At 40.6% G+C, this 25,549-nt stretch overlaps 1 protein-coding gene across 6 annotated transcripts in view; it reads right to left on the reverse strand.

Annotated features, from left to right (window-relative positions):
* The window catches only part of KYAT3 (kynurenine aminotransferase 3), an 88,204-nt gene that overhangs the window by 4,930 nt on the left and 57,725 nt on the right, over positions 1–25,549 (reverse strand). For 3 of the 6 annotated variants that reach the window (XM_025393934.1, XM_025393921.1, XM_025393951.1), the window contains 3 exons: positions 19,994–20,067; positions 19,653–19,739; positions 13,009–13,471 (listed from right to left, as the gene is read on the reverse strand). In XM_025393934.1, coding sequence (XP_025249719.1) covers positions 13,409–13,471; positions 19,653–19,739; positions 19,994–20,067 — 224 coding nt within the window. In that variant the 3' untranslated portion in view covers positions 13,009–13,408. Of the gene's footprint in view, positions 1–13,002; positions 13,472–19,652; positions 19,740–19,993; positions 20,068–25,549 lie in introns of those variants that run through there. The other 3 variants (XM_025393912.1, XM_025393941.1, XR_003120787.1) reach the window with 2 other exon arrangements.

Here is a 25,549-nt window from a genome sequence, read left to right on the forward strand (position 1 = left end):
ATGCATGTGTCCCTAACTTTCCTTCTGACCCATACCTCCTGGATCCTGACCATGACTTTCTTGAAAGTGTAGCCCCAAAATTCTCCTTACCTCTGAATTACTTCCTCTGATCCCTGCCTTCTAGGTACTAATGGTTCAGACTTCCATTTCCTCTAGCAAGTTGTATCTCCAAAGGAATCTGAGGAAGCTCTATGCTGCATCCTTAGGCCTCTAGATGATAAACCCAGGGAGTCTTATCCCTGGTGTCCCTCCCAATATAGGTATACAGCTTTCAACATGGGCAGTTATGTGGGACCTGTTTCCCACCACACTTGCCAGGGCCCCAAGTTTGTAATGGCTAAGAGAAGAGAGAGAGAGACAGAGGAGAGAGAGAGAGATGGAGGAGAGAGAGAGAGATGGAGGAGAGAGAGAGATGGAGGCGAGAGAGAGAAGGAGGAGAGAGAGAAAGATGGAGGAGAAAGATGGTCTCCTCAAATGTGTGAGCTCTTTGCACTCAGCCAAGCCTTGAAGTACTTACAGAATCAAAAAAGACTATCTCAATCCTGACTCAAAATGTTACCTATACCCTCTCTGAAATAAATTTGCATAAGAACTGTTGTTTATGGGAATGCATCTTGATGGGGCAGCTGGGTTGTTATGAAATACTCCGGAAGCCAGCCCAGCTCTAGGACTCACCCCTGAGCACAAAGGCAATGTTCGGCACGCTGGTAAAGGACCACTAGAATCCAGCAGCCCGGACCCCTTTCTTTGTGGTCAAGAAAGGCCGGAAAAGGGGTGCAGGACAGCTACATCGGTGAGCATAACTAATCCGATAAGCAGAGCTCCATGGGTGGTTATGCACTCTGGAAAGGAATAAGCATTAGGACCATAGAGGACGCTTTAGGACTAATGCTCATCAGAAAATGACTAGGGGTGCCAGCATCCCTATGTTCATTTTTCAGATGGGAAACGTTCCCCCCAAGGCAAAAATGCCCCTAAGATGTATTCTGGAGAATTGGGACCAATTTGACCCTCAGATGCTAAGAAAGAAATGACTATATTCTTCTGCAGTACTACCTGGCCACAATATCCTCTTCAAGGGGGAGAAACCTGGCCTCCTGAGGGAAGTATAAATTATAACACCATCTTACAGTTAGACCTCTTTTGTAGAAAAGAAGGCAAATGGAGTGAAGTGCCATATGTACAAACTTTCTTTTCATTAAGAGACAACTCGCAATTATGTAAAAAGTGTGATTTATGCTCTACAGGAAGCCCTTAGAGTCAGGTAGCCCTCCCTACCCCAGTGTCCCCCGACTCCTTCCCCAACTAATAAGGACCCCCCTTCAACCCAAATGGTCCCAAAGGAGATAGACAAAGGGGTAAACTATGAACTAAAGAGTGCCAGTATTCCCTGATTATGCCCCCTCCAAGCAGTAGGAGGAGGAGAATTCGGCCCAGCCAGAGTGCATGTACCCTTTTCTCTCTCAGATTTAAAGCAAATTAAAATAGACCTAGGTAAATTCTCAGATAACCCTGATGGCTATATTGATGTTTTACAAGGGTTAGGACAATCCTTTGATCTGACATGGAGAGATATAATGTTACTGCTAAATCAGACACTAACCCCACATGAAAGAAGTGCTGCCATAACTGCAGCCCCAGAGTTTGGCGATCTCTGGTATCTCAGTCAGGTCAATGATAGGATGACAACAGAGGAAAGAGAATGATTCCCTACAGGCCAGCAGGCAGTTCCCAGTGTACACCCTCATTGGGACACAGAATCAGAACATGGAGATTGGTGCCACAGACATTTGCTAACTTGCGTGCTAGAAGGACTAAGGAAAACTAGGAAGAAGCCTATGAATTATTCAATGATGTCCACTATAACACAGGGAAGGGAAGAAAATCCCACTGCCGGAGAAGCGGTTCCAAGATGGCTGAATAGGAACAGCTCCAGTCTACAGCTCCCAGCGTGAGCAACACAGAAGATGGGTGATTTCTGCATTTCCAACTGTGCTACCGGGTTCATCTCACTGGGGCTTGTTGGACAGTGGGTGCAGCACAGTGGGTGCAGCCCACCGAGGGTGAGCCGAAGCAGGGTGAGGCACTGGGAAGTGCAAGGGGTCAGGGAATTCCCTTTTCTAGCCAAGCAAAGCAGTGACATAGATGGCACCTGGAAAATCGGGTCACCCCCACCCTAATACTGCACTTTTCCAATGGTTTTAGCAAATGGCACACCAGGAGATATCTCACACCTGGCTCAGAGGGTCCCATGCCCATGGAGCCTCTCTCGTTGCTATCACAGCAGTCTGAGATCAAACTGCAAGGCGGCAGCAAGCCTGGGTGAGGAGCACCCGCCATTGCTGAGGCTTGAGTAGGTAAACAAAGTGGCCGGGAAGCTCGAACTGGGTGGAGCCCACCGCAGCTCAAGGAGGCCTGCCTGCCTCTGTAGACTCCACCTCTGGGGGCAGGGCATAGCCAAATAAAAGGCAGCAGAAACCTCTGCAAACTTAAATGTCCCTGTCTGACAGCTTTGAAGAGAGTAGTGGTTCTCCCAGCACGGAGTTTGAGATCTGAGAACGGACAGACTGCCTCCTCAAGTGGGTCCCTCACCCCCAAGTAGCCTAACTGGGAGGCACCCCCCAGTAGGGGCAGACTAACACTTCACACAGCCAGGTACCCCTATGAGACAAAACTTCCAGAGGAACGACCAGGCAGCAACATTTTCTGCTCAGCAATCTTTGCTGTTCTGCAGCCTCCGCTGGTGATACCCAGGGAAACAGGGTCTGGGGTGGACCTCCAGCAAACTCCAACAGACCTACAGCTGAGGGTCCTTACTGTTAGAAGGAAAACTAACAAACAGAAAGGACATCCACACCAAAACCCCATCTATACGTCACCATCACCAAAGACCAAAGGTAGATAAAGTCACAAAGATGGGGGAAAAACAGAGCAGAAAAACTGAAAATTCTAAAAATCAGAGCGCCTCTCCTCCTCCAAAGGAATGCAGCTCCTCCCCAGCAATGGAACAAAGCTGGACAGAGAATGACTTTGACGAGTTGAGAGAAGACTTCAGATGATCAAACTTCTCTGAGCTAAAGGAGGAAGTTTGAACCCATCAGAAAGAAGTTAAAAACCTTGAAAAAAGATTAGACAAATGGCTAACTAGAATAACCAATGCAGAGAGGTCCTTAAAGGACCTGATGGAGCTGAAAACCATGGCATTTTGTCACAAAAATCCTCAACAAAATACTGGCAAACTGAATTCAGCAACAAATCAAAAAGCTTATCCACCATGATCAAGTGGGCTTCATCCCTGGGATGCAAGGCTGGTTCAACATACACAAATCAATAAACATAATCCAGCATATAAACAGAACCAAAGACAAAAACCACATGATTATCTCAATAGATGCAGAAAAGACCTTTGACAAAATTCAACAGCCCTTCATGCTAAAAACTCTCAATAAATTAGGTATTGATGGGACATATCTCAAAATAATAAGAGCTATTTATGACAAACCCACAGCCAATATCATACTGAATGGGCAAAAACTGGAAGCATTCCCTTTGAAAACAGGCACCAGACAGGGATGCCCTCTCTCACCACTCCTATTTAACATAGTGTTGGAAGTTCTGGCCAGGGCAATCAGACAGGAGAAAGAAATAAAGGGTATTCAGTTAGAAAAAGAGGAAGTCAAATTGTGCCTGTTTGCAGATGACATGTTTGTATATCTAGAAAACCCCATCGTCTCAGCCCAAAATCTCCTTAAGCTGATAAGCAACTTCAGCAAAGTCTTAGGATACAAAATCAATGTACAAAAGTCACAAGCGTTCCTGTACACCAATAAGAGACAAACAGAGAGCCAAATCATGAGTGAACTCCCATTCACAATTGCTTAAAAGAGAATAAAATACCTAGGAATCCAACTTGCAAGGGATGTGAAGGACCTCTTCAAGAAGAACCGCAAACCACCACTCAACAAAATAAAAGAGGATACAAACAAATGGAAGAACATTCCATGCTCATGGATAGGAAGAATCAATATCGTGAAAATGGCCATACTGCCCAAGGTAATTTATAGATTCAATGCCATCCCCATCAAGCTACCAATGACTTTCTTCACAGAATTAGAAAAAGCTACTTTAAAGTTCATATGGAACCAAAAAAGAGCCCACATTGCCAAGTCAATCCTAAGCCAAAAGAACAAAGCTGGAGGCATCACGCTAAGTGACTTCAAACTATACTACAAGGCTACAGTAACCAAAATGTAACCAGCATGGTACTGGTACCAAAACAGAGATATAGACAAATGGAACAGAACAGAGCCCTCAGAAATAATACTACACATCTACAACTATCTGATCTTTGACAAAACTGACAAAAACAAGAAATGGGGAAAAGATTCCCTGTTTAACAAATGGTGCTGGGAAAACTGGCTAGCCATATGTAGAAAGCTGAAACTCGATCCCTTCCTTACACCTTGTACAAACTTTAATTCAAGATGGATTAAAGACTTAAATGTTAGACCTAAAACCATAAAAACCCTAGAAGAAAACCTAGGCAATACCATTCAGGACATAGGCATGGGCAAGGACTTCATGTCTAAAACACCAAAAGCAATGGCAACAAAAGCCAAATTTGACAAATGGGAGAAACAAATTTACAAGAAAAAAAAAATAACCCCATCAAAAAGTGGGTGAAGGATATGAACAGACACTTCTCAAAAGAAGACATTTATGCAGCCAACAGACACATGAAAAAATGCTCATCATCACTGGCCATCAGAGAAATGCAAATCAAAACCACAATGAGATACCATCTCACACCAGTTAGAATGGCGATCATTAAAAAGTCAGGAAACAACAGGTGCTGGAGAGGATGCGGAGAAATAGCAACACTTTTACACTGTTGGTGGGACTGTAAACTAGTTCAACCACTGTGGAAGACAGTGTGGTGATTCCTCAGGGATCTAGGACTAGAAATACCATTTGACTCAGCCATCCCATTACTGGATATATACCTGAAGGATTATAAATCATGCTGCTATAAAGACACATGCACATGTATGTTTATTGTGGCACTATTCACAATAGCAAAGACTTGGAACCAACCCAAATGTCCACCAATGATAGACTGGATTAAGAAATTGTGGCACATATACACCATGGAATGCTATACAGCCATAAAAAATGATGAGTTCATGTCCTTTGTAGGAACATGGATGAAACTGGAAGCATCATTCTCAGCAAACTATTGTAAGGACAAAAAACCAAACACCGCATGTTCTCACTTATAGGTGGGAATTGAACAATGAGAACACTTGGACACAGGAAGGGGAACATCACACACTGGGGTCTGTTGTGGGGTTGGGGGAGGGTGGAGGGATAGCATTAGGAGATATACCTAATGTAAATGACGAGTTAATGGGTGCAGCACACCAAGATGGCACATGTATACATATGTAACAAACCTGCACGCTGTACACATGTACCCTAGAACTTAAACTGTGTGTGTGTGTGTGTGTGTGTGTGTATATATATATATATATATATATATATATATAAAATCCTACTGCCTTTCTGGAGAGACTGAGGGAGGCATTGAGGAAGCATACCTCCCTGTCACCTGACTCTATTGAAGGCCAACTAATCTTAAAAGATAAATTTATCACTCAGTCAGCTGTAGACAAAAAATTCAGAAGTCCATCTTAGGCCTGGAGCAAAACTTAGAAAACCCATTGAACTTGGCAACCTTGGTTTTTTATAATAGAGATCAGGAGGAGCAGGTGGAACAGGATAAAAAAAAAAAGACCACCATTTTAGTCATGGCCCTCAGGCAAGTGGACTTCAGAGGCTCGGGAAAAGAGAACAGTTGGGCAAATCAAATGCCTAATACGGCTTGCTTCCAGTGCGGTCTACATGGACACTTTAAAAAAGATTGTTAAAGTAGAAGTAAGCCTCCCCCTCGTCCATGCCCCTTATGTCAAGCGAATCACTGGAAGGCCCACAGCCCCAGGAGACAAAGGTCCCCTGAGTCAGAAGCCACTAACCAGATGATCCAGCAGCAGGACTGAGGGTGCCTGGGACAAGCGCCAGCCCATGCCATCACAGAGCCCCAAGTATGCTTGATCATTGAGGGCCAGGAGGTAAACTGTCTCCTGGACACAGGCTTGGCCTTCTCAGTCTTACTCTCCTGTCCCAGACAACTGTCCTCCAGATCTGTCACTATCTAAGGGGTCCTAAGACAGCCAGTCACGAGATACTTCTCCCAGCCCCTAAGTTGTGACTGGGGAGCTTTACTCTTTTCACATGCTTTTCTAATTATGCCTGAAAGCCCCACTCCCTTGTCAGGGAGAGACATTCTAGCAAAAGCAGGGGCCATTATACACCTGAACATAGGAGAAGGAACACATGTTTGTTGTCCCCTGCTTAAGGAAGGAATTAATCCTGAAGTCTGGGCAACAGAAGGACAATATGGATGAGCAAAGAATGCCCATCCTGTTCAAGTTAAACTAAAGGATTCCACCTCCTTTCCCTACCAAAGGCAGTACCCCTTTAGACCCGAGTCCCAACAAGGACTCCAAAAGATTGTTAAGAACCTAAAAGCCCAAGGCCTAGTAAAACCATGCAATAGTCCCTGCAATACTCCAATTTTAGGAGTACAGAAACCCAACGGACAGTGGAGGTTAGTGCAGGATCTCAGGATTATCAGTAAGGCTGTTGTTCCTCTATACCCAGCTGTACCTAACCCTTATACTCTGTTTTCCCAAATACCAGAGGAAGCAGAGTGGTTTACAGTCCTGGACCTTAAGGATGCCTTTTTCTGCATCCCTGTACATCCTGGCTCTCAATTCTTGTTTGCCTTTGCAGATCCTTCGAACCCAATCTCTCAACTCATCTGGACTGTTTTACCCCAAGGGTTCAGGGATAGCCCCCATCTATTTGGCCAGGCATTAGCCCAAGACTTGAGCCAGTTCTCATACCTGGACACTCTTGTCCTTCAGTACGTGGTGATTTAATTTTAGCCACCTGTTCAGAAACCTTGTGCCATCAAGCCACCCAAGCACTCTTAAATTTCCTTGCCACCTGTGGCTACAAGGTTTCCAAACCAAAGGCTCTGCTCTGCTCACAGCAGGTTAAATACTTAGGGCCAAAATTATCCAAAGGCACCAGGGCCCTCAGTGAGTAATGTGTCTAGCCTATACTGGCTTATCCATATCCCAAAACACTAAAGCAACTAAGAGGATTCCTTGGCATAATAGGCTTCTGCTGAATATGGATTCCCAGGTATGGCGAAATAGCCAGACCATTACATACACTAATTAAGAAAACTCAGAAAGCCAATACCCATTTTGTAAGATGGACACCTGAAGCAGAAGCGGCTTTACAGGCCCTAAAGAAGGCCCGAACCCAAGCCCCAGTGTTAAGCTTGCCAACAGGGCAAGACTTTTCTTTATATGTCACAGAAAAAAACAGGGATAGCTCTAGGAGTCCTTACACAGGTCTGAGGGACCAGCTTGTAACCTGTGGCATACCTGAGTAAGGAAATTGATGTATTGGCAAAGGGTTGGCCTCATTGTTTACTGGTAGTGGCAGCAGTAGCCGTCTTAGTATCTGAAGCAGTTAAAATGATACAGGGAAGAGATCTGACTGTGTGGACATCTCATGATGTGAATGGCATACTCACTGCTAAAGGAGACTTGTGGCTGTCAGACAACCATTTGCTTAAGTATCAGGCTCTACACCGGTGCTGTGACTACGCAGTTCTTAATGCAGTCACATTTCTTCCAGACAGTGAAGAAAAAAATGGAACGTAACTGTCAACAAGTAATTGCTCAAACCTGCGCCACTTGAGGGGACCTTCTAGAGGTTCCCTTGATTGATCCCAACCTCAACTTGTATACTGATGGAAATTCCTTTGTAGAGAAAGGACTTTGAAACGTGGGGTAGGCAGTGGTCAGTGATAATGGAATACTTGAAAGTAATCCCCGCACTCCAGGAACTAGTGCTCAGCTGGCAGAACTAATAGCCCTCACTCAGGCACTAGAATTAGGAGAAGAAAAAAGGGTAAATATATATACATACTCTAGGTATGCTTACCTAGTCCTACATGCCCATGCAGCAATATGGAGAGAAAGGGAATTCCTAACTTCTGAGGGAACACCTATCACACATCAGGAAGCCATTAGGAGATTATTATTGGCTGTACAGAAACCTAAAGAGGTGGCAGTCTTACAATGCCAGGGTCATCAGAAAGGAAAGGAAAGGGAAATAGAAGGGAACTGCCAAGCCGATATTGAAGCCAAAAGAGCCGCAAGGCAGGACCCTCCATTAGAAATGCTTATAGAAGGACCCCTAGTATGAGGTAGTCCCCTCTGGGAAACCAAGCCCCAGTACTCAGAAGAAATAGAATGGGGAACCTCACGAGGACATAGTTTCCTCCCCTCAGGATGGCTAGCCACCGAAGAAGGAAAAATACTTTTGCCTGCAGCTAACCAACGGGAATTATTTAAACCCTTCACCAAGCCTTTCACTTAGGCATTGATAGCACCCATCAGATGGCCAAATTGTTATTTACTGGTCCAGGCCTTTTCAAAACTATCAAGCAGATAGTCAGGGTCTGTAAAGTGTGCCAAAGAAATAATCCCCTGCACTGCAGGCCATACATTTCAATTCCTGTATCTTTAACCTACTTGTTAAGTTTGTCTCTTCCAGGATCGAAGCTGTAAAACTACAAATCATTCTTCAAATGGAGGCCCAGATGTAGTCCATGACTAAGATCCACCGTGGACCCCTGGACTGGCCTGCTAGCCCATGCTCCGATGTTAATGACATGGAAGGCACCCCTCCCGAGGAAATCTCAACTGCACAACCCCTACTATGTCCCAACTCAGAAGGAAGCAGTTAGAGCCGTCATCGGCCAACCTCCCCAAAAGCATTTGGGTTTTCCTGTTGAGAGGGAGGACTGAGAGACAGGACTAGCTGGATTTCCTAGGCCAACTAAAAATCCCTAAGGCTAGCTGGGAAGGTGACCGCATCCACCTTTAAACATGGGGATTGCAACTTAGCTCACACCTGACCAATCAGAGAACTCACTAAAATGCTAATTAGTCAAAAACAGGAGGTAAAGAAATAGCCAATCACCTATTGCCTGAGAGCACGGTGGGAGGGGCAATGATCAGGACATAAACCCAGGCATTCCAGCCAGCACGGTTACCCTTTTTGGGTCCCCTCCGTTTGTATGGGAGCTCTGTCTTCACTCTATTAAATCTTGCGACTGAAAAAAAAAAAAATCTATTTCCTCTCGCTCCACAGCTCAGGTCTCCACATCACAGCTCAGTGAAAAAGATAATGATCCTGTCTCTTGAATCGCCCAGACGTGGAGTTTCCCATGGTAGTCTTAGGGCTGTTGGACCAAACTGTGGAAACCCTCACTCTAGGGTGCACACAGAAATTCCAGAAGCCCCGAGGTTGAGGCTGACATGCAAAGCTTCAGTGATCACAGCACTAGATTCTAGCATTACAGAATACTGTCTACTGAGAGTGCTAGCTGATTCTTTGAAGGCACTGTGCAGAAACCCTATGACAACAGTGTCAATGAAATTCATTCATGTTATTGTGTGTAGCTGTACTTTGTTAATTTTCATTGCTATATGATATTCCACTGTATGAATAGACCCCCTAAATTATTAGACTGTTGATGGATATTTTGGTTGTTTCCCATTTGGAGTAATTATTTACAATGCTGCAACAGACATTATTACTATTATTATTTTGAGAGAGGGTCTTGCTTTGTTGCCCAGGCTGGAGTGCAGTGGTGTGATCACAACTCACTGCAGCCTCGACCTCCTGGGTTCGGTTCAAGCAATCCTCCCCACTCAGTCTCCCAAGTAGCTGGGACTATGGGAGCACACCAACATGCCTGGATAATTTTAAAATTCTTTTCGGTGGAGATAAGGTCTCACTATGTTGCCCAGGCTGGTTTTGAACTCCTAGCCTCAAGTGATCCTCCTGTCTCAGCATCCCAAAGTGCTGGGATTACCTGTATGAGCCACGGCACCCAGCTGGCATTATTTTACATATTAAAAAGAACGGAACAACACCCTGATTCTCTGGATTAAGCCATCATCCTTACAATAGTCCTTGAGGTCCTATGTTACTTCTCTGATGTAATACCTACTACTCTCCCCCTTGGTTATTCCATCCAATCATACCAGACTTTTAGCTACTCATCAAACATGCCAGGCACCCTCCTGCCTTAGAAGCACTGCACTGTCTAGTCCTTCTGCTGGGAATGTTCTCCCCAAGACCTGCACAAGCCTGTCTCCCTTCCCTCCTTTAAATCTGCTTCCATGTCGCCTCCATAAGACCTTTTCTGACCACACTATTGGAATTTCAATTTGCTTCTGTAACAGTCATCCCCCTTTATCCTGCTCTACTTCTTTTCTTCATATAATTAGGTATAAATTTACATACAATATATTTTATTATGTTTATGACTTAATCTCCCTCCCCTGGCTAGATGAAAAGCCCTAGAGGAGGAATCTTTAATTTTTGTTCACCGATGTATACTAAGTGCCTACAAGAGTGCCTGGCACATAGTAGGGGTTCAAGTGATACTTGTGGAAGGAAGGAGAAGAAGGAAAAAGGGAAAAGAGAGGAGGGAAGGAAAAAGTAGGGGAAGGAGGGAGGCAGAGAGGGAAGAAGTAAAGAAGATAGGAACAAAGGAAAGAAGGAAAGGAGGGAGGAGGAAGACAGAGAGGAAAGATAGAAGGAATTCTGCCCTGAATAGGAAGACATAGGAGGTTAGTAGATAGAATCAATCAGTGAAAGAATTTTCTAGGATGGCAGAGATTTGAACATGTCCCACTTCTGAAGAAGGGAACCAGTAGAGATTGAAGGTCCAAGAGCATAGACTGAGCCAATTCTGAGAGTGTGTGAGGAAACAAGATCCAGAGCACAGGCAGTGGAATTAGCATTAGACAAGCCCAGGGCTGCAAAAAGCTGCTTTAAATCCTGGTGAATATTTTGTCAAGTTCCCAACAAGAGTGGACAGGCTAAACATTTGCCATGGGATTTCTGTTGCTACAGAATTGTTGGCTTTTGGGGTCCTGAGCTTCCTTCTAGATGGCTGGGCCTGGTAATTTTTAACCAAGTCCTCCTTACTCTACTGCCACCCCTAACCTAGTCGGCCTTGGACAAGTCAAAGGATGAATGACCATTATAACTGGAGGGAAGGAAGGATGGATGATGATGCAGACAAGTCACAGGCTTATTGGTATGATCCTAGTTGGAAGTGCTGGTTTGGTAGCATGTTTTTTTCATTATATTTTTCACAGAAGTGGGGTTGAAGTCATTTGCTATGATTTAATCATGCTACTGGTGGTAGGCTTTGAGGTGAGAATGGAGGTACAATATTTTTGTTATTAAAAATAGGAGAATCGGCTGGGTGCGGTGGCTCATGCCTGTAATTCCAGCACTTTGGGAGGCTGAGGCAGGCCTAGGATGTTGAGGCCAGGAGTTTGTGATCAGGCTGGCCAAAAAGGTGAAATCTGTCTCTACTAAAAATACAAAAATTAGCCAGGTGTGGTGGCGCACACTCGTAATCCCAGCTATATGGATAGTTGAGGCATGAGAATTGCTTGAACCTGGGGGGCGGAGGTTGCAGTGAGGTGAGATTGCGGCACTGCACCCCAGCCTTGGCAACAGAATGAGACTCCGTCTCAAAACAAAACATAAATATAGGAGAATGGTAGGAATTGCTGCTGTGGTAAAAGGTAGGGGAATATAGAATTATGTTTAGTTTGTGTCAGTGATGTGAATTCATGGTTGCTAGAACCTGCCCAACTGTGCAATGTACAGCCCAGGTACAGGCATGGAGCTCCAACCCCTCTCTCTTTTTGACCAGCTGAGATAGAACAATGGTGCAAATAATTCAAGGCAGCAAAAGCATCTGGGCTGAAGTGATGGACAATGAAGTCAAGGCTAGATGAGAAAGGGAGTAAAGATTTAAGGAAATGGATAGAAATAAAATGGAGGATTCTACAAACTACAGCAGTAATGATCAAACTTTCATGTGTGTAAGTATCACCTGGAGGGCTACATCCTGAAATTGTTATTCACTAGGTCTGGGTGATGACCAGAATCTCTGTCTTCAACAAGGATCCTAGTAGATTCTAATGAAAGAAGGTCATAGACCAATTTTTTGTGAAATAGTGGATTTGAAATTGTAGTAAGTTTAAAGAAGTGATTTTTTTTTTTTTGAGATGGAGTTTCACTCTGTTGCCCAGGCTGGAGTGCAGTGGCGTAGTCTTGGCTCACTGTAGACTCTATCTCCCAGGTTTGAGCAATTCTCCTGCCTCAACCTCCCAAGTAGCTGGGATTATGGAAATATGCCACCACGCCCGGCTAATTTTTTTTTTTTTTTTTGTATTTTTAGTAGTCATGGGGTTTCACCATGTTGGCCAAGCTGGTCTCAAACTCCTGACTTCAAGTGATCCACCTGCCTCGGCCTCCCAAAGTGCTGGGATTACAGGCATGAGCCACTGCGCCTGGCCAAGAAGTGATATTTTGAAAAGAGCTGAGGAGAAGGAGATGGAAGGTGGGGTGGGGGAATAAAGAGAGAGAGAAATAAAAGGGAGAGCATGTGCACAAGACAGCAATAATGAGCTGGAAGAACAGGTCATTATAGTGGGAGATGATGAGTTTGTGATCTCAAAAGGTGAAGCCGACTTGAATGATAAAAGCCTCAGGGAGTGACCAAGGCAGTGGATGGCTGAAGTGCAGTGGAGGTGAACACCAGAGGTGAGGAGGTCAAAGTGTGGAAAGCCTGGCTACTCCACGTGGACCTGAAGCCACCGCAAATAATAGCAGTACTCGGGGTATGAAGCAAAACTTGAACAGAGTTCAAGGCCATTGGTAAATGAAGGGGAGGAACTACAGGTGGGTACACAAAACAAAATACATGTGGTAGAGGGGTGGAACTGGTTAGGAGTTTTTACACAATGGTGGAAACATGAAACCGGCTAAAGTCAGATGAGTGTTTATTGTTTGCCAGGCTTTTGCATACATTAGTCCATTTAATTCTCAGAAATGACCTTCATATGAAACAGGTACTGATTTTATTCCCATTTTATAATGAAGGAACCAAGTTACTGAGAGGTTAAACATCTCACAGTTCTTATCCACTATGTTATGCTGACTCTCTTAAAAAATGATCATGGAAGATGTGTTAATACATTTCAACTGAAAAAAAAGGTCAGATCCCCTGAATATTGTTAGGAGTTGGGTTAACTGCTTTGGAAAAACAATGTAAATATTTAAATTCCAGTTGTACCGAAATACCTTTTAACATCCAGCAGGTGGCAGCACTAAGTAACAATTCCATACTAGGTCATCTAACAAACATTAATCCATTCTGCACATATCAAGACTTCTGTACACTCCATGCTTTGATAATTTCTTCAGCAGCATCCAGTGTGCTGTCTTTCTGTAAATTAATGAAATAATCATCATTATTACAGATAGACATAAATTCAAGATGAAGCAAATATTTAAATATACAACATAATGAAGATTTAAGTGAATATCTGATGTCAAGTGAAGAAAAATTTTCAAAGTGAAAAAGCAAAAGCAGAACCCAAAACAGGAAAACAGTTAACCAAATGAATTATAATTACAGAAATAGGTCAAAGGGTACAGAAGAGTTTACATGGAAAAATAATAGCTATCTGCTCCACCCCCGTTCCACCCCTTCCTATGACTCCCTCTAACTTCAAGATAACCTTTTATGGCAATTTCTGGTTTTAGTTCTAATGGCTACCACCAAAATCTAATAATGTGTTTATCCTTTTATTTCCTTATTTGTGAACTTCACATATTATCTACTATACCTATACTTTGCTCTGAACAAAAAAATTAGTTCATTCACAGTACTCTGCCCCTTGTTTTCAAGGTTTCCTAGTTGTAATTAATGAAAAATAGTTTATTTTTTGAATAGGTGATTCATACATATAGCATAAAATTAGACAGGTGTAAGCAGAGAAAATCCAGCCTTCTGTTGTTCATCTTCTGTTTCTCTACTTCTTTTTCTTTGTCTTCTCTCTCCACCAGAATGATTCAGTCTGAAAGCCAATAGGTGAGGTTGAGCAAAGCGGCTGTCCATGTATAGGGCTGGAAGAGCCTTGGCAACCCTAGTGCAGGACACTGCAGCCAGAGTGGAGTGAGCAGGGTGGCCAGCACAGGTGTCATGAGGTGATAGTGCTGGCTGCAATAGGATGTCAGACTCTGAGTGGGGTAAGTGAGGCACCTGTATGGTAGGGTGGCCTCATGTAGGGTCCTGGAGCCTGGATGAGGTGAGGCAGGCATCTGGCATGGTGTCAGTGCCCAAGAGGGGCAAGGAGGGCTTCTGTGTAGTAGATGACAGTGGTGGCCTGGTATGGGGTATTGGAGACCTAGATGGGGGCACCTCTCCAGGAGGATGACAGGACAGGTCGGCATGGGTGATAAAGCCCAGGCAGGGTGAAGATGTAATGTAGCAGCCTGGCACAAAATGTCAAAGCCTGAACGGGGAAAAGGGTATCCTCTCAGGGACTGGGAAGGTGAGGGGTGCGCAGTGGCTTTGACAGGAGATTGATCCCATACAGAAGTATTGATTAAATTAGTAACTACATGACTAGTGGCCAAATCTGGGAAAATCTAAGTATCAAAATAAGTAATAATAATAATAAATTTTAGCCAACTGTACTATAAAATAAAAATCCAGAAGTCCACATTGATACATATGAATAAGTTAATAAATAAATTGCTTAATGAGATATGGAATATTTTCATAATACCTGACTATAAAATATTTACTATTTAACAAGAAAAAGTGTAACTTTATACTAGAAAAGACTGGCAAACACCACCTTAATCAGGTGGTTAAAGTTAACATCACTGGTAATAGGAATAATTGAAATCATGTGCCACCTGATACAATGAAGAGGATAGAACATCATCACTTCTGTGGTTTCCTGCTGAAGTGCATAGCCTGAATCTGAGCATGAGGAAACATCAAGCTTAAATTGAGATACTTTCTTAAAAATAATTCGTTGATAATTTTCAAAAGTATCAAGATCATGAAAGTCAAAGAAACTGAGAAACCATTCTAGCTTGAAGGAGACATGACAACTAAATGTGATGCATGATTCTAGCCTGAATTAATTAAATAAATGTTATAAAAAGGACATTATTGGGACAATGAATGACATTTATGTTGGATCTGAGGATTAGATGGAGTATCAACATTAACTTCATGATTTTGAGGGTTATATTGTGGTTTGGGAGGACAATGTCTTGTTTGTGAAGAATACACAGGAAAGTATATGGGGGTGATAGGAGCATCATTAGTAATTAAGTTGACGACTTACTCTGAAATAGTTTAGAAAAAAGTTCTTGAAACTTTTAGGTTGAGAGCATTTCAAAATATTTGTTTTAAAGTAGGTCAGCTTCCCACCTATCTCCCTCAGTCACCCAGTTTTTCTCTCCAGAGGCAACACTGGGATTTCATTATATATTTTTCCAGAGATTTTCATCTATCTTTCTTTTTAAAATTGTATATTTTTTATTATTCTTGTTTATTTATTTTTAACTTTTATTTTAGGTTTGGGGGTACATGTGAAGGCTTGTTACATAGGTAGACTCATGTCACAGAGGTTTGTTGTACAGATTATTTCATCACCCAGGTGTTAAGCACAGTACCAATAGTTACCTTTTCTGCTCCTTTCCCTCCTCCCAACCTTCACCCTCAAGGAGGCCCCAGTGTCTGTTGTTCCTTTCTTTGTGTTCACGAGTTCTCATTATTTTTGGCTCCCACTTATAAGAGAGAACATGTGATATTTGGTTTTCTGTTCCTGTGTTAGTTTACTAAGGGTAATGGGCTCCAGCTCCACCCATGTTCCTGCAAAAGACACGACTTCATTCTTTTTTATGGCTGCATAGTAGTCCATGGTGTATATGTACCACATTTTCTTTATCCAATCTGTCATTGATGGGCATTTAGGTTGATGTAAATGTAGCATCATTTATTCAAGCGGCCCCCACTGGTGAATAATTTTGTTGTTGACAATATTTTGCTATTACAAATGATGCCTCAGTGAAAATTCTTGAATACAAGTCATTCAAAATGTGCAAGTAAATCCACAAGAAACTTGTAGAAGTAGAATTGTTGGGTCAAAGGGCATGGGAAATCACATCTGGATAGAAATTTTCAAACTAACCACCATAGAGATTTTACAAATTATACTCCCACTCTCAATTTGTGAGAGTGTTTTATGAAACTTTTTAGTTGTTTTGGCTGTTACCAATCTAAGAGATAAAATAAAATTTTTTGCAATTCTAATTTTCATTTCTCTTACTATGAAATAAGTTTGACAACTTTTATAAGTTTATCAACTACTAAGGATCTTACCCATAATATTACAAAGTGTTATTTTTGCCTTACATTTATTTATTTTTATCACTTCTATCTTGCTCTGAATTCAAACTGCTTTCTTTCAGTTTCTGTTTTCTTAGTATGGTTTTGTCATTGTTTTATTTTTAGCCTTTCTAAGAGGTGGAGTTAGGTGTGTCCACTTTCCCTAGAAACTTCCAGCTACTTCCACACTGTTTGCCAATATTGACTGTTGATGTAAGAAGAGTCTGGGTCCACCCTGATCCTCCTCTCCTGGCCCCTCTGGAGGCCTTGATCTTATTATCTAGGTGCTCAAAGGAATTGTCTTTGAAGCCCAATATATCAAGCGAGATATATCTCAGTGTTAATAATTGTATGACAATTATTATTTCCAGGTTCCATTTGTTCTGCTCTTATTTTTTTCTAGCAACTCTACGTATTTTATTTTTCCTCTACATAAATCATTTTTCTGCCTAATATTTTAAAAATTATTTGTTCCTTTCCACTTCCTTTTGTTCACTTATCTCCATCCTTAATGTCCTTACAGAAGTATTTAGTGTTCTTTTAGTGTTCATTATTTTAGCAAACAATGTCACCATAATTTCCAATAGCTTTATTTTTTCTTTTCAATTTCCTACCTGAACTCTGATAGCTCCCATTTGATCTTCTTATAATATCTTACTCTATCTTCCCTGAATTCGCAAAATCTCTGCTTTAATTTCTCATTTTAAAGGTTTTAAATTTGAAATAGCACTAATTTTATTTGCTCTATGGCAACATTTTTTTTTTGGGCGAATATTCTCTAACACTTGTTTTTCCTTGTACCTTTCTCTTTTCCTTACAGTGTCCTATATAGATTCACAGTTGGTTCCTCTTTTATTATTATTATTATTGTTATTATATTTCTTGAGACAGAGTCTCACTCCATCACCCAGGCTGGAGTGCAGTGGAGCAATCTCAGCTCATTGCAACCTCTACCTCCTGGGTTCAAGTGATTCTCGTGCCTCTGCCTCCCGAGTAACTGAGATTACAGGCATGTGCCATCACACCCACCCCAATTTTTTGTATTTTTAGTAGAGATGGGGTTTCACCATGTTGGCCAGGCTGGTTGTGAACTGCTGACCTCAAATGATCCTCCTGCCTTGGCCTCCCAAAGTGCTGGGATTACAGGTGTGAGCCACCACACCTGGACCCTCCCCTTTGATTATTAATCATTTTTTATTGAATTCTGTTTGTAAGCTTCCACTGCCAAAGCATGTACTATACCTATTGTTCTGGGCAATAAGCATGCTACCTGCTGGCTTTGTCTGTGATTTGAAGATAGATTTGCTGATTTGTATAAGGGAGAAGCTGGGGCAGCACCAGAAAAGAGCAGAAATTCTCCTTGTCTCATAGTAAAATTTAATATAGTTGAAAATTTACATAGTAAAATTTAACTCAGTGGGCGGGAGTTCTTTTAGACCAGATTTCTTACCAAATAATTAAATTGGTTATCCCCAATTTAATACATCTCTTCCGCATTGCTTCAACATAGCTTTTAGCAAAATGACAGGAGTAAATGAGGAAATCTATAGACCAACCAGAGTCTCCTTTCCACCTGCCTCACATAGTTTCCGGATGACATGACTGTATGTTTTTGCCCTGTTTCCTCCATGATGCCAAACGGTCTAGAGAAGTTCCTGCTGCCAGTGCATCAACTGCTTCTACTGTTCTCAATAATGAGTATGCTGCCTTCTGGCTTTGTCTGTAATTTGAAGATGTAAAAGCAGGATCCTTTCTAGGTATCTTCCCTCTACTATCACCTTCACAGTATTTAGCAACCTTTCCTTAAACACTGGGGAATTTGTTTTCTATTGTCTTAGTTGTTTTTAAATAATTTCTAAAAAGCAATTAGGGAAGGGCTGGGTTTACCATTTTAAAACTGGAAGTCCTATGTTACTTCTTTCTTCTGTTAGTTTTGTTTAAAATTTCAAAAAATATACCACTATTTCTCAATCCAGTGTAAGATGATGGATATTAATAGCGTTACCGTTCTTTAAAATTTCAGTCAATTGAATGTTTACATTGTTAGGTTGTTAATATTTATATTCTATTCTGGGCAAGTCTGGCATAGTCTGTCTATCGGTTGTCTCTAAAAGTTAAAAACAGTGTTTGTGTTATTCTGATTAGGTTTAAAGATGAGTGAGTTGAAAAAGTGTCTTGATCTTAGTAAAACTATTTTCAGTACCAACTACATTTTAAAAACAGCAGTAACATACTTGGAACCTTTTAAAAAAGGAGAAGTTTGATGGTGATAAATCTCTCAACTTTCACTCTTCAGGGATATCTACTTCATTTTCATTTTTAAAGGATATTTTCCTAGATATAGCATTCTAGGCTTTTTTTTTTTTTTTTTATGTCAGTGCTCAGAAGATGTTATTTCATTGTATTCTAGTCTCCACTGTTTCTGATAAGAAGTTAGTTAACATTTCTACGGGGACCTGCTGGGCTTATGCGATCCTTGTACCATAAACTCCTGAGTAGCGAGTACCATAGGCATGTGCCAGCAAGCCTGGCTAAGTAAACATTTTTTTTTATAAAGACAGGATCTCATTACGTTTCCCAGGCTGGTCTTGAACTCCTGGACTCAAGCAATCCTCCCGCCTTGGTCTCCCAACATGTTGGGATTACAGGCATGAGCCACTACACCTGACCTCTGGCTGTTTTTTTTTTTTTTTTCTGACACCTTCAATACTCTGTTATCCCTGTAAGTATTTCATAGCAGATATTATACTTTTAAGTTCTTGAATTTCCACTTGGTTCTTTTTTTTAATTAATAGTTTGAATCTCTCTGTTCACTTATTATAACCACGTTTTCATCTAATTTCTTAAACATACTTCAAATGTTTACTTTAAAGTCCTTGTCTGCTAATTTCTAGATTTGGGTCACCTTTAGGCCTATTTCTATTAACTTATTTTTTGCTTTGCTACAGGTCACATTTTCTTCTGTTTTCTTATGTTTACTAATTTTTCAGTGAATGCTGGAAATTGTCATATTACATGGTAAGGGGTCTGTATTATGTTGTCTTCTTTCAAAAAGTGTTGAATTTTATTTTGGTAAGCAGTTAATTTTAAAACCATAAGCCAAAATTTAAAAACTGCATATGAGCATATCATTTTTAGAAACAGAAGAAAATAGTGCTTTACAAATGGAAATGAGGATACTATATATGTGTTTTCAATAGAGCAAGGAACTTACTTTAATGAAGCAAAATCGCACAAACTTCTCAAACTGTGATTTAGTCTCTGAGTTACAGAATGCTGAAACGGGGATGGCTGATAGTTTCTGAAAAATAGAAACATATAATAAGAAAATTACTTACACTTCAAATATTAATTTTGGTACTATAGACGCTAGAGGCAACTAGATACTTTTAAATAGTCACAATAATTTCCAAAAAGAAAAATGCTTTTAAAAGCCACAAGTGGAGTATCATATAACAACATTATATTTGATCGATTCCAAAGCATACTAGTAGGTTTCCTTCATAAATTAACTATAAAATATAATACAATCTTGTAAAGGACAATAAACATTACCTTATGTTTAGTCATCCATTTCACAAACTTATAGTCATACGGCTCATTATTCTTCATATCAGAGAGGTCTAGATCTAAAACCACAATGAAAATTAGGTGGCCTATGAGTTTAATCTGATGCAACATGTATTTCATTTCAGTCTATCAAGATTCAACATTTTCTCCTATTTAAATTTTCTCAGAACATAGTCACAGAATATGCTAGAGTCTCACACTGCACGGTGGGGTGGGAAGTGAATTCACAGAGCTTTACTGATAGTCTAAGGCAGTACTCACATATACATCAGGGTGATTAGGCTTATACATGCTTTCAGCACAGGAAGAGAGTAGAAAAGGTGAAGGGCAGAGGAGGGATGCCTTTCCATATTACTAAGGAAATAACTGCTAAATTTATAAGTATTCATCAGTAATGATTATATCTCCACATAGCCGCCTGTTAGACTATAAGTTCCATAAAAGTAAAGCTCTGTTTTGTAACCTATTGTATTCCCAACCCCTAGGTCAGTGTCTAGCATATAAGTGACAAAAAGTATATTTGTTGAATGAATAAATTAATATTATTCATTATTTATAGATACAGGATATCTGTTTAGCTCTTCCAAATGCTACTGTTATATTTCATCTCTTACTTCCATATATTACACTGTTTTCTAAATTTGTGAAAAAGTCAAATATATACTCCTACTCGCTCTTGCCTCAATCTTGCTTTAAGGTCTGGGCAACATATATCTCTGGCATTCAGTTTCAGCAATCCATATTTCATATTGTTTCAACTTTATTGACTTATACTCTTTGATCTTCTTGAATGCCCTAAAGCAACTAATGTTGATGGTTATCGTCACTGATGAAATTTTATAATGTATTGCTCAAAACAAATTGAGGCAGATATCTTCTTTCTTCTATACATTAAATACTAGTGGTTCTTTTCAAATTAATCATGTAAAACTTTTGACACTGAAGAAAGGTTCACCTGTATTTTTAAAACAAAGCCCTACTATCCTTTTACCTGATATTTTAATCTCCATTCTCCCCTTAAGTGTTTTAAGGAGAACATAAAATTTCCAAGTAATAATGCTAACAACATACTGCAACTTATTGAACACTTATTATTGGTTAAGCATGTTACATGATCATCTCATTTAGTTGTTACCACAATTCTGAGAGGTAATTATAATCCTCTGTTTACAGATAAGGAAGTTAAATTATTATTTCAAAGTATTTATGTGTAATTCAGGTTTGGCCCTAACAAAAATACCAGCTAAAAAACTTAGTCTAATTGTAAAGTACCTAAAAATTGCATGTGACAGGTATACAACAGCAGTGTATTGAAGGTACATAGGAAGTCAGAGAAAGGAGTGAATACCTAAGGGAGTAGAAGGAGATTATTAACTAACTCTAATTGACACTGTACTACTCATTTATTCTTGTAGAGCTTAGACAAAAAGAATTTATTTATTTATTTATTTTTTTGAGATGGAGTTTCGCTCTTGTTGCCCAGGCTGGAGTGCAATGGTGCGATCTCGCCTCACTGCAACCTCCACCTCCCGAGTTCAAGCAATTCTCCTGCCTTAGCCTCCCAAGTAGCTGGGATTACAGGCATGCACCACCACGCCTGGCTAATCTTTGTATTTTTAGTAGAGATGGAGTTTCACCATGTTGGTCAGGTTGGTCTCAAACTCCTGACCTCAAGTGATATGCCCGCCTCAGCCTCCCAAAGTGCTGGGATTACAGGCATGAGCCATGGTGCCCTGCCAGAAAAAAGTAATGTAATACCATGATGCTGAAAAAGAAGGCAATAAATATAATTATAAAGGTTTTATAGACAGAAGGAAGTTGGAATCTATTTCTTTTGAAATGCCTCAGCTAGACCTGGGAACTAAATAAAGTCTTTATTTATTGATGGTAAGAGTTTAAATCAAATGTGTGAGCATATTTAAGTGATTTATGAAGGCCGAAATTTGTTTTTGCATTCTTACTATCTCCTCCATAATTTTAGATCCTATTATTTCACTAGAAAAACTGTAATAATCTCATTTGAAATCTTGTCTTCTAATTACAGGATTCAGAGGCTAGCTTTGATACTTATTAGTTGATTAACTTCAGTAAATTACTTGATTATCTCCTCTTCTCTATCAATAGTGATATAATAGCACCAATTTCTTTTTTTTTTTTTTTTTTTTTTTTTTGAGACGGAGTCTCGCTCTGTCGCCCAGGCTGGAGTGCAGTGGCCGGATCTCAGCTCACTGCAAGCTCCGCCTCCCGGGTTCACGCCATTCTCCCGCCTCAGCCTCCCGAGTAGCTGGGACTACAGGCGCCCGCCACCACGCCCGGCTAGTTTTTTGTATTTTTAGTAGAGACGGGGTTTCACCATGTTAGCCAGGATGGTCTCGATCTCCTGACCTCGTGATCCACCCGCCTCGGCCTCCCAAAGTGCTGGGATTACAGGTTTGAGCCACCGCGCCCGGCCCCAATAGCACCAATTTCATATGGCTTTTGTGAGAATATATTTGCAAAGCTCCTAATGTAATTCATACTATATCATAAATTCTCAATAAATATTAACTAGTCAGCCCTTGCTATTAATTGTAAAGGGAAATAATTACTATTTTCATGAATATTATGGTTTACTTTTATTCTCAAGCCATGATTAAATAAGAGTTTTTGTTTTTATCTCTAGTTTATGGGCCAACTTTTAGTATCTGGAAGAATTATCACATTGCAAATTAAGCAGATGAAAGAGTAAAACAAAACATAAATTTTTTTATATATAGGAAGGTTTTGTGGATATTAACATTTTTCCACATGGGTGAAGGAAGACCATAAAAAAATCTTGTTTTCATTATCAGAAAAGCTTTCCTAACCAAAATCTTTTTTGCTCCTATTATCACCACAGTAATTCAAGATCTAAGACCTAAATTAGTATTGCATATAGAATGGATTGACTGAGGCAAGAAATGGAAATTAATTAGGAGCTTAATGTAATATTCTGAGTTGTATCACTGTTCTTTTGATAGTTAATGTCACAATGTGATAAATCCAGTTTACTATCTGGAAGAGTTTAGTTCCAGGAAAGAATTGTTCTTATCTAAAAAGCTAAGTTTCCTTTTATTCAAAAACTACATAACTAATTTCATTTTTCTATTTGCCTTTACTGTCAGGAAGTTTAGTCTCAAGTTAACGCTAATTACAATACTATGTCAACCTAGGTGACTGATATATTTGCTTTCTTCCCTTCCTGTGTGTCACTGATTTTTTTTTTTTTTTTTAAATTTAAGAGACAGGATCTCGTTACATTGCCCAGGCTGGTGGTGAACTCCCAGGCTCAAGTAATCCTCCTTCCTTGGCCTCCCAAAGTTCTGGGATTACAGACAAGAGTCACTGCACCGGCCATGTGTCATTGATTTTTGATTTAGATACAACCATTTCTATTTATATATTACTGCATAGAAAACTTTTAATATGAGTAGGCTCACATTCCTTTTGGAAGCATATAAAATATAAATTTTGTTCTTTTAAAAAAATAATTCAAATGGAAATCTTGCGGATTTATGATTCAAAGGCAAAAATATAAGTGATGACAACTGTGCTAACATTTCTTTTTATCATTTCATAAAATAAACTGCACATTTACACTCAATATAGGAAAAGCACTTCCCAAATCTCAGAGTCTAGAGCATCTTAAGGGTTTTTATATAAGCATAGAGCTTGGGAGCCTGTTAAATACAGCTCTATGGCAATAGGACTGCAGGAACCTTTGCTTGCCAAAGTCTCTTCTCTCACAACAAATGAAGAAATAAGTTAATGTGAAAGGAAGGATAGTGTTTCAGTTTGAGCCAAACATTGTGTAATGAATTCTTATGACTGTATGTTGCTTTGGCATCCATTGTGAATATAAGTTGGTCTTTCTTATACCAGAAGCATGGCTTAGTCACCCTTGACACAATTTCCACTTCTCTTCCTCCTCACAGTTCCTCAGTGTAGTTGATTCAGATATCTGCCTGAGACAACCACCTCCTGGCAAGCACCTCACTGTGGGACAGCTAGATACAACCTACTTGACTCGCCCACTGACCCCCACCCTCCTCATGGACTGCCTAGACATGCCACAGGGACCACCTACCTCTCAATCACAGCCTGACTCTGTGAGCTTGTGCCTGCTTGCTCTAAACCCATCTGTCAGAACTCTCTGCAGAAAACCTGCTTGGGTAACACCCTGGACCCCCAAAAAGGCTTTGGCCCATAGATCCCACTCTCTCTCTGTTCCCCACCTGCTGGTTAAGTGTGTATATCCTGGACCGCTCCTCACTTCCCATTGGTTCCGGAGGCCTGCTGCCTCCTCTGTGTCCCAACTGACCAACACACTGGAACCTAACTCTCCTCCTCCTAGAGAGTGGCTATCTCTGTGGAAATAAACTGGATACAGGTCAGACGAGAGCCACAAGGGTGTCTGCCAGTATAAACCAGTTTCCAGGGATGTCTGGTCATGGGTCAGACACTTAACATCAGGCCATCTGCTAGGATAAACAAGTGGCCCATGAAAGGCACACTGCAAACATCTAGGACCTCCCCTGGAGCCTCATCAGGGAACAGCCAGAGTTTATAGCCACTTTCCAGAGAGACAGACCTGAAGACCAAATTATAGGAAAATCATAACACCTTACTTTTCTGAAATTTGCTAAGATGATAATGAACTATTACAAGGAAAAATTGCTAGCATAAAATGCTTATAGTAAGAAAGAACTCAGCCAGTGGCGCATGCCTGTAATCCCAACACTTTGGGAGGCCAAGGCAGGTGGATCACTCATTAAGCTCAGGAATTCATGACCAGCCTGGGAAATGTGGCAAAACTTCGTCTCTAAAAAAAATTTAAAAATTAGCCAGGTGTAGTGGTGCGTGCCCGTGGTCCCAGCTACTCAGAAGACTCAGGTGGCGGAATGGCTTGCGCCCAGGAGGCGGAGGTTGCAGTGAGCTGAGATCACGCCACTGCACTCCAGCCTGGGTGACAGGGCCAGACCTTGCCTGAAACAAAACAAAACAAAACAAAACAAAACAAAACAAAACAAAACAAAACGAAGCGAAGCGAAACAAAATGAAATGAAACAAACTCCTATGTGAAGGACATAAAGTTAAAAAATATAATCAGTATTTTGATATAAAATTGAAAATTTCCTTTACTCTTTCCAGCTTTACACAATTTGGTATAAATAAAACATTTCAGTTTTTCAAGTTCATAGGCATATAACTTCATTGTAATAAAATTTTAAAACATTTAAAGCTATATTTAGAATGGCTGTAATTTCTGTCATGATAAATTAGGCTTCAAGATTTACTATTATTAATTTCTTTTTAAAGAAAAGTTATGTATGACACGTTATCATGCTTCTGACTTTAGATTTGTATGGCATGTCAGAATTACACATAACAGCTTTAGGTAATATAAAAAACAATGCTTTTTGGAAACAGAACTATTTAGAATCTAGCTCCGTGACTTCAGGGAAGCTATTTAAAACTTTCTAAATGTTCTTACCTGCAAAAATGGAGCTAATGTTTTCTTCA

Source organism: Theropithecus gelada, chromosome 1 (assembly GCF_003255815.1).
Source record: "Theropithecus gelada isolate Dixy chromosome 1, Tgel_1.0, whole genome shotgun sequence".
NCBI lineage: Eukaryota > Metazoa > Chordata > Mammalia > Primates > Cercopithecidae > Theropithecus > Theropithecus gelada.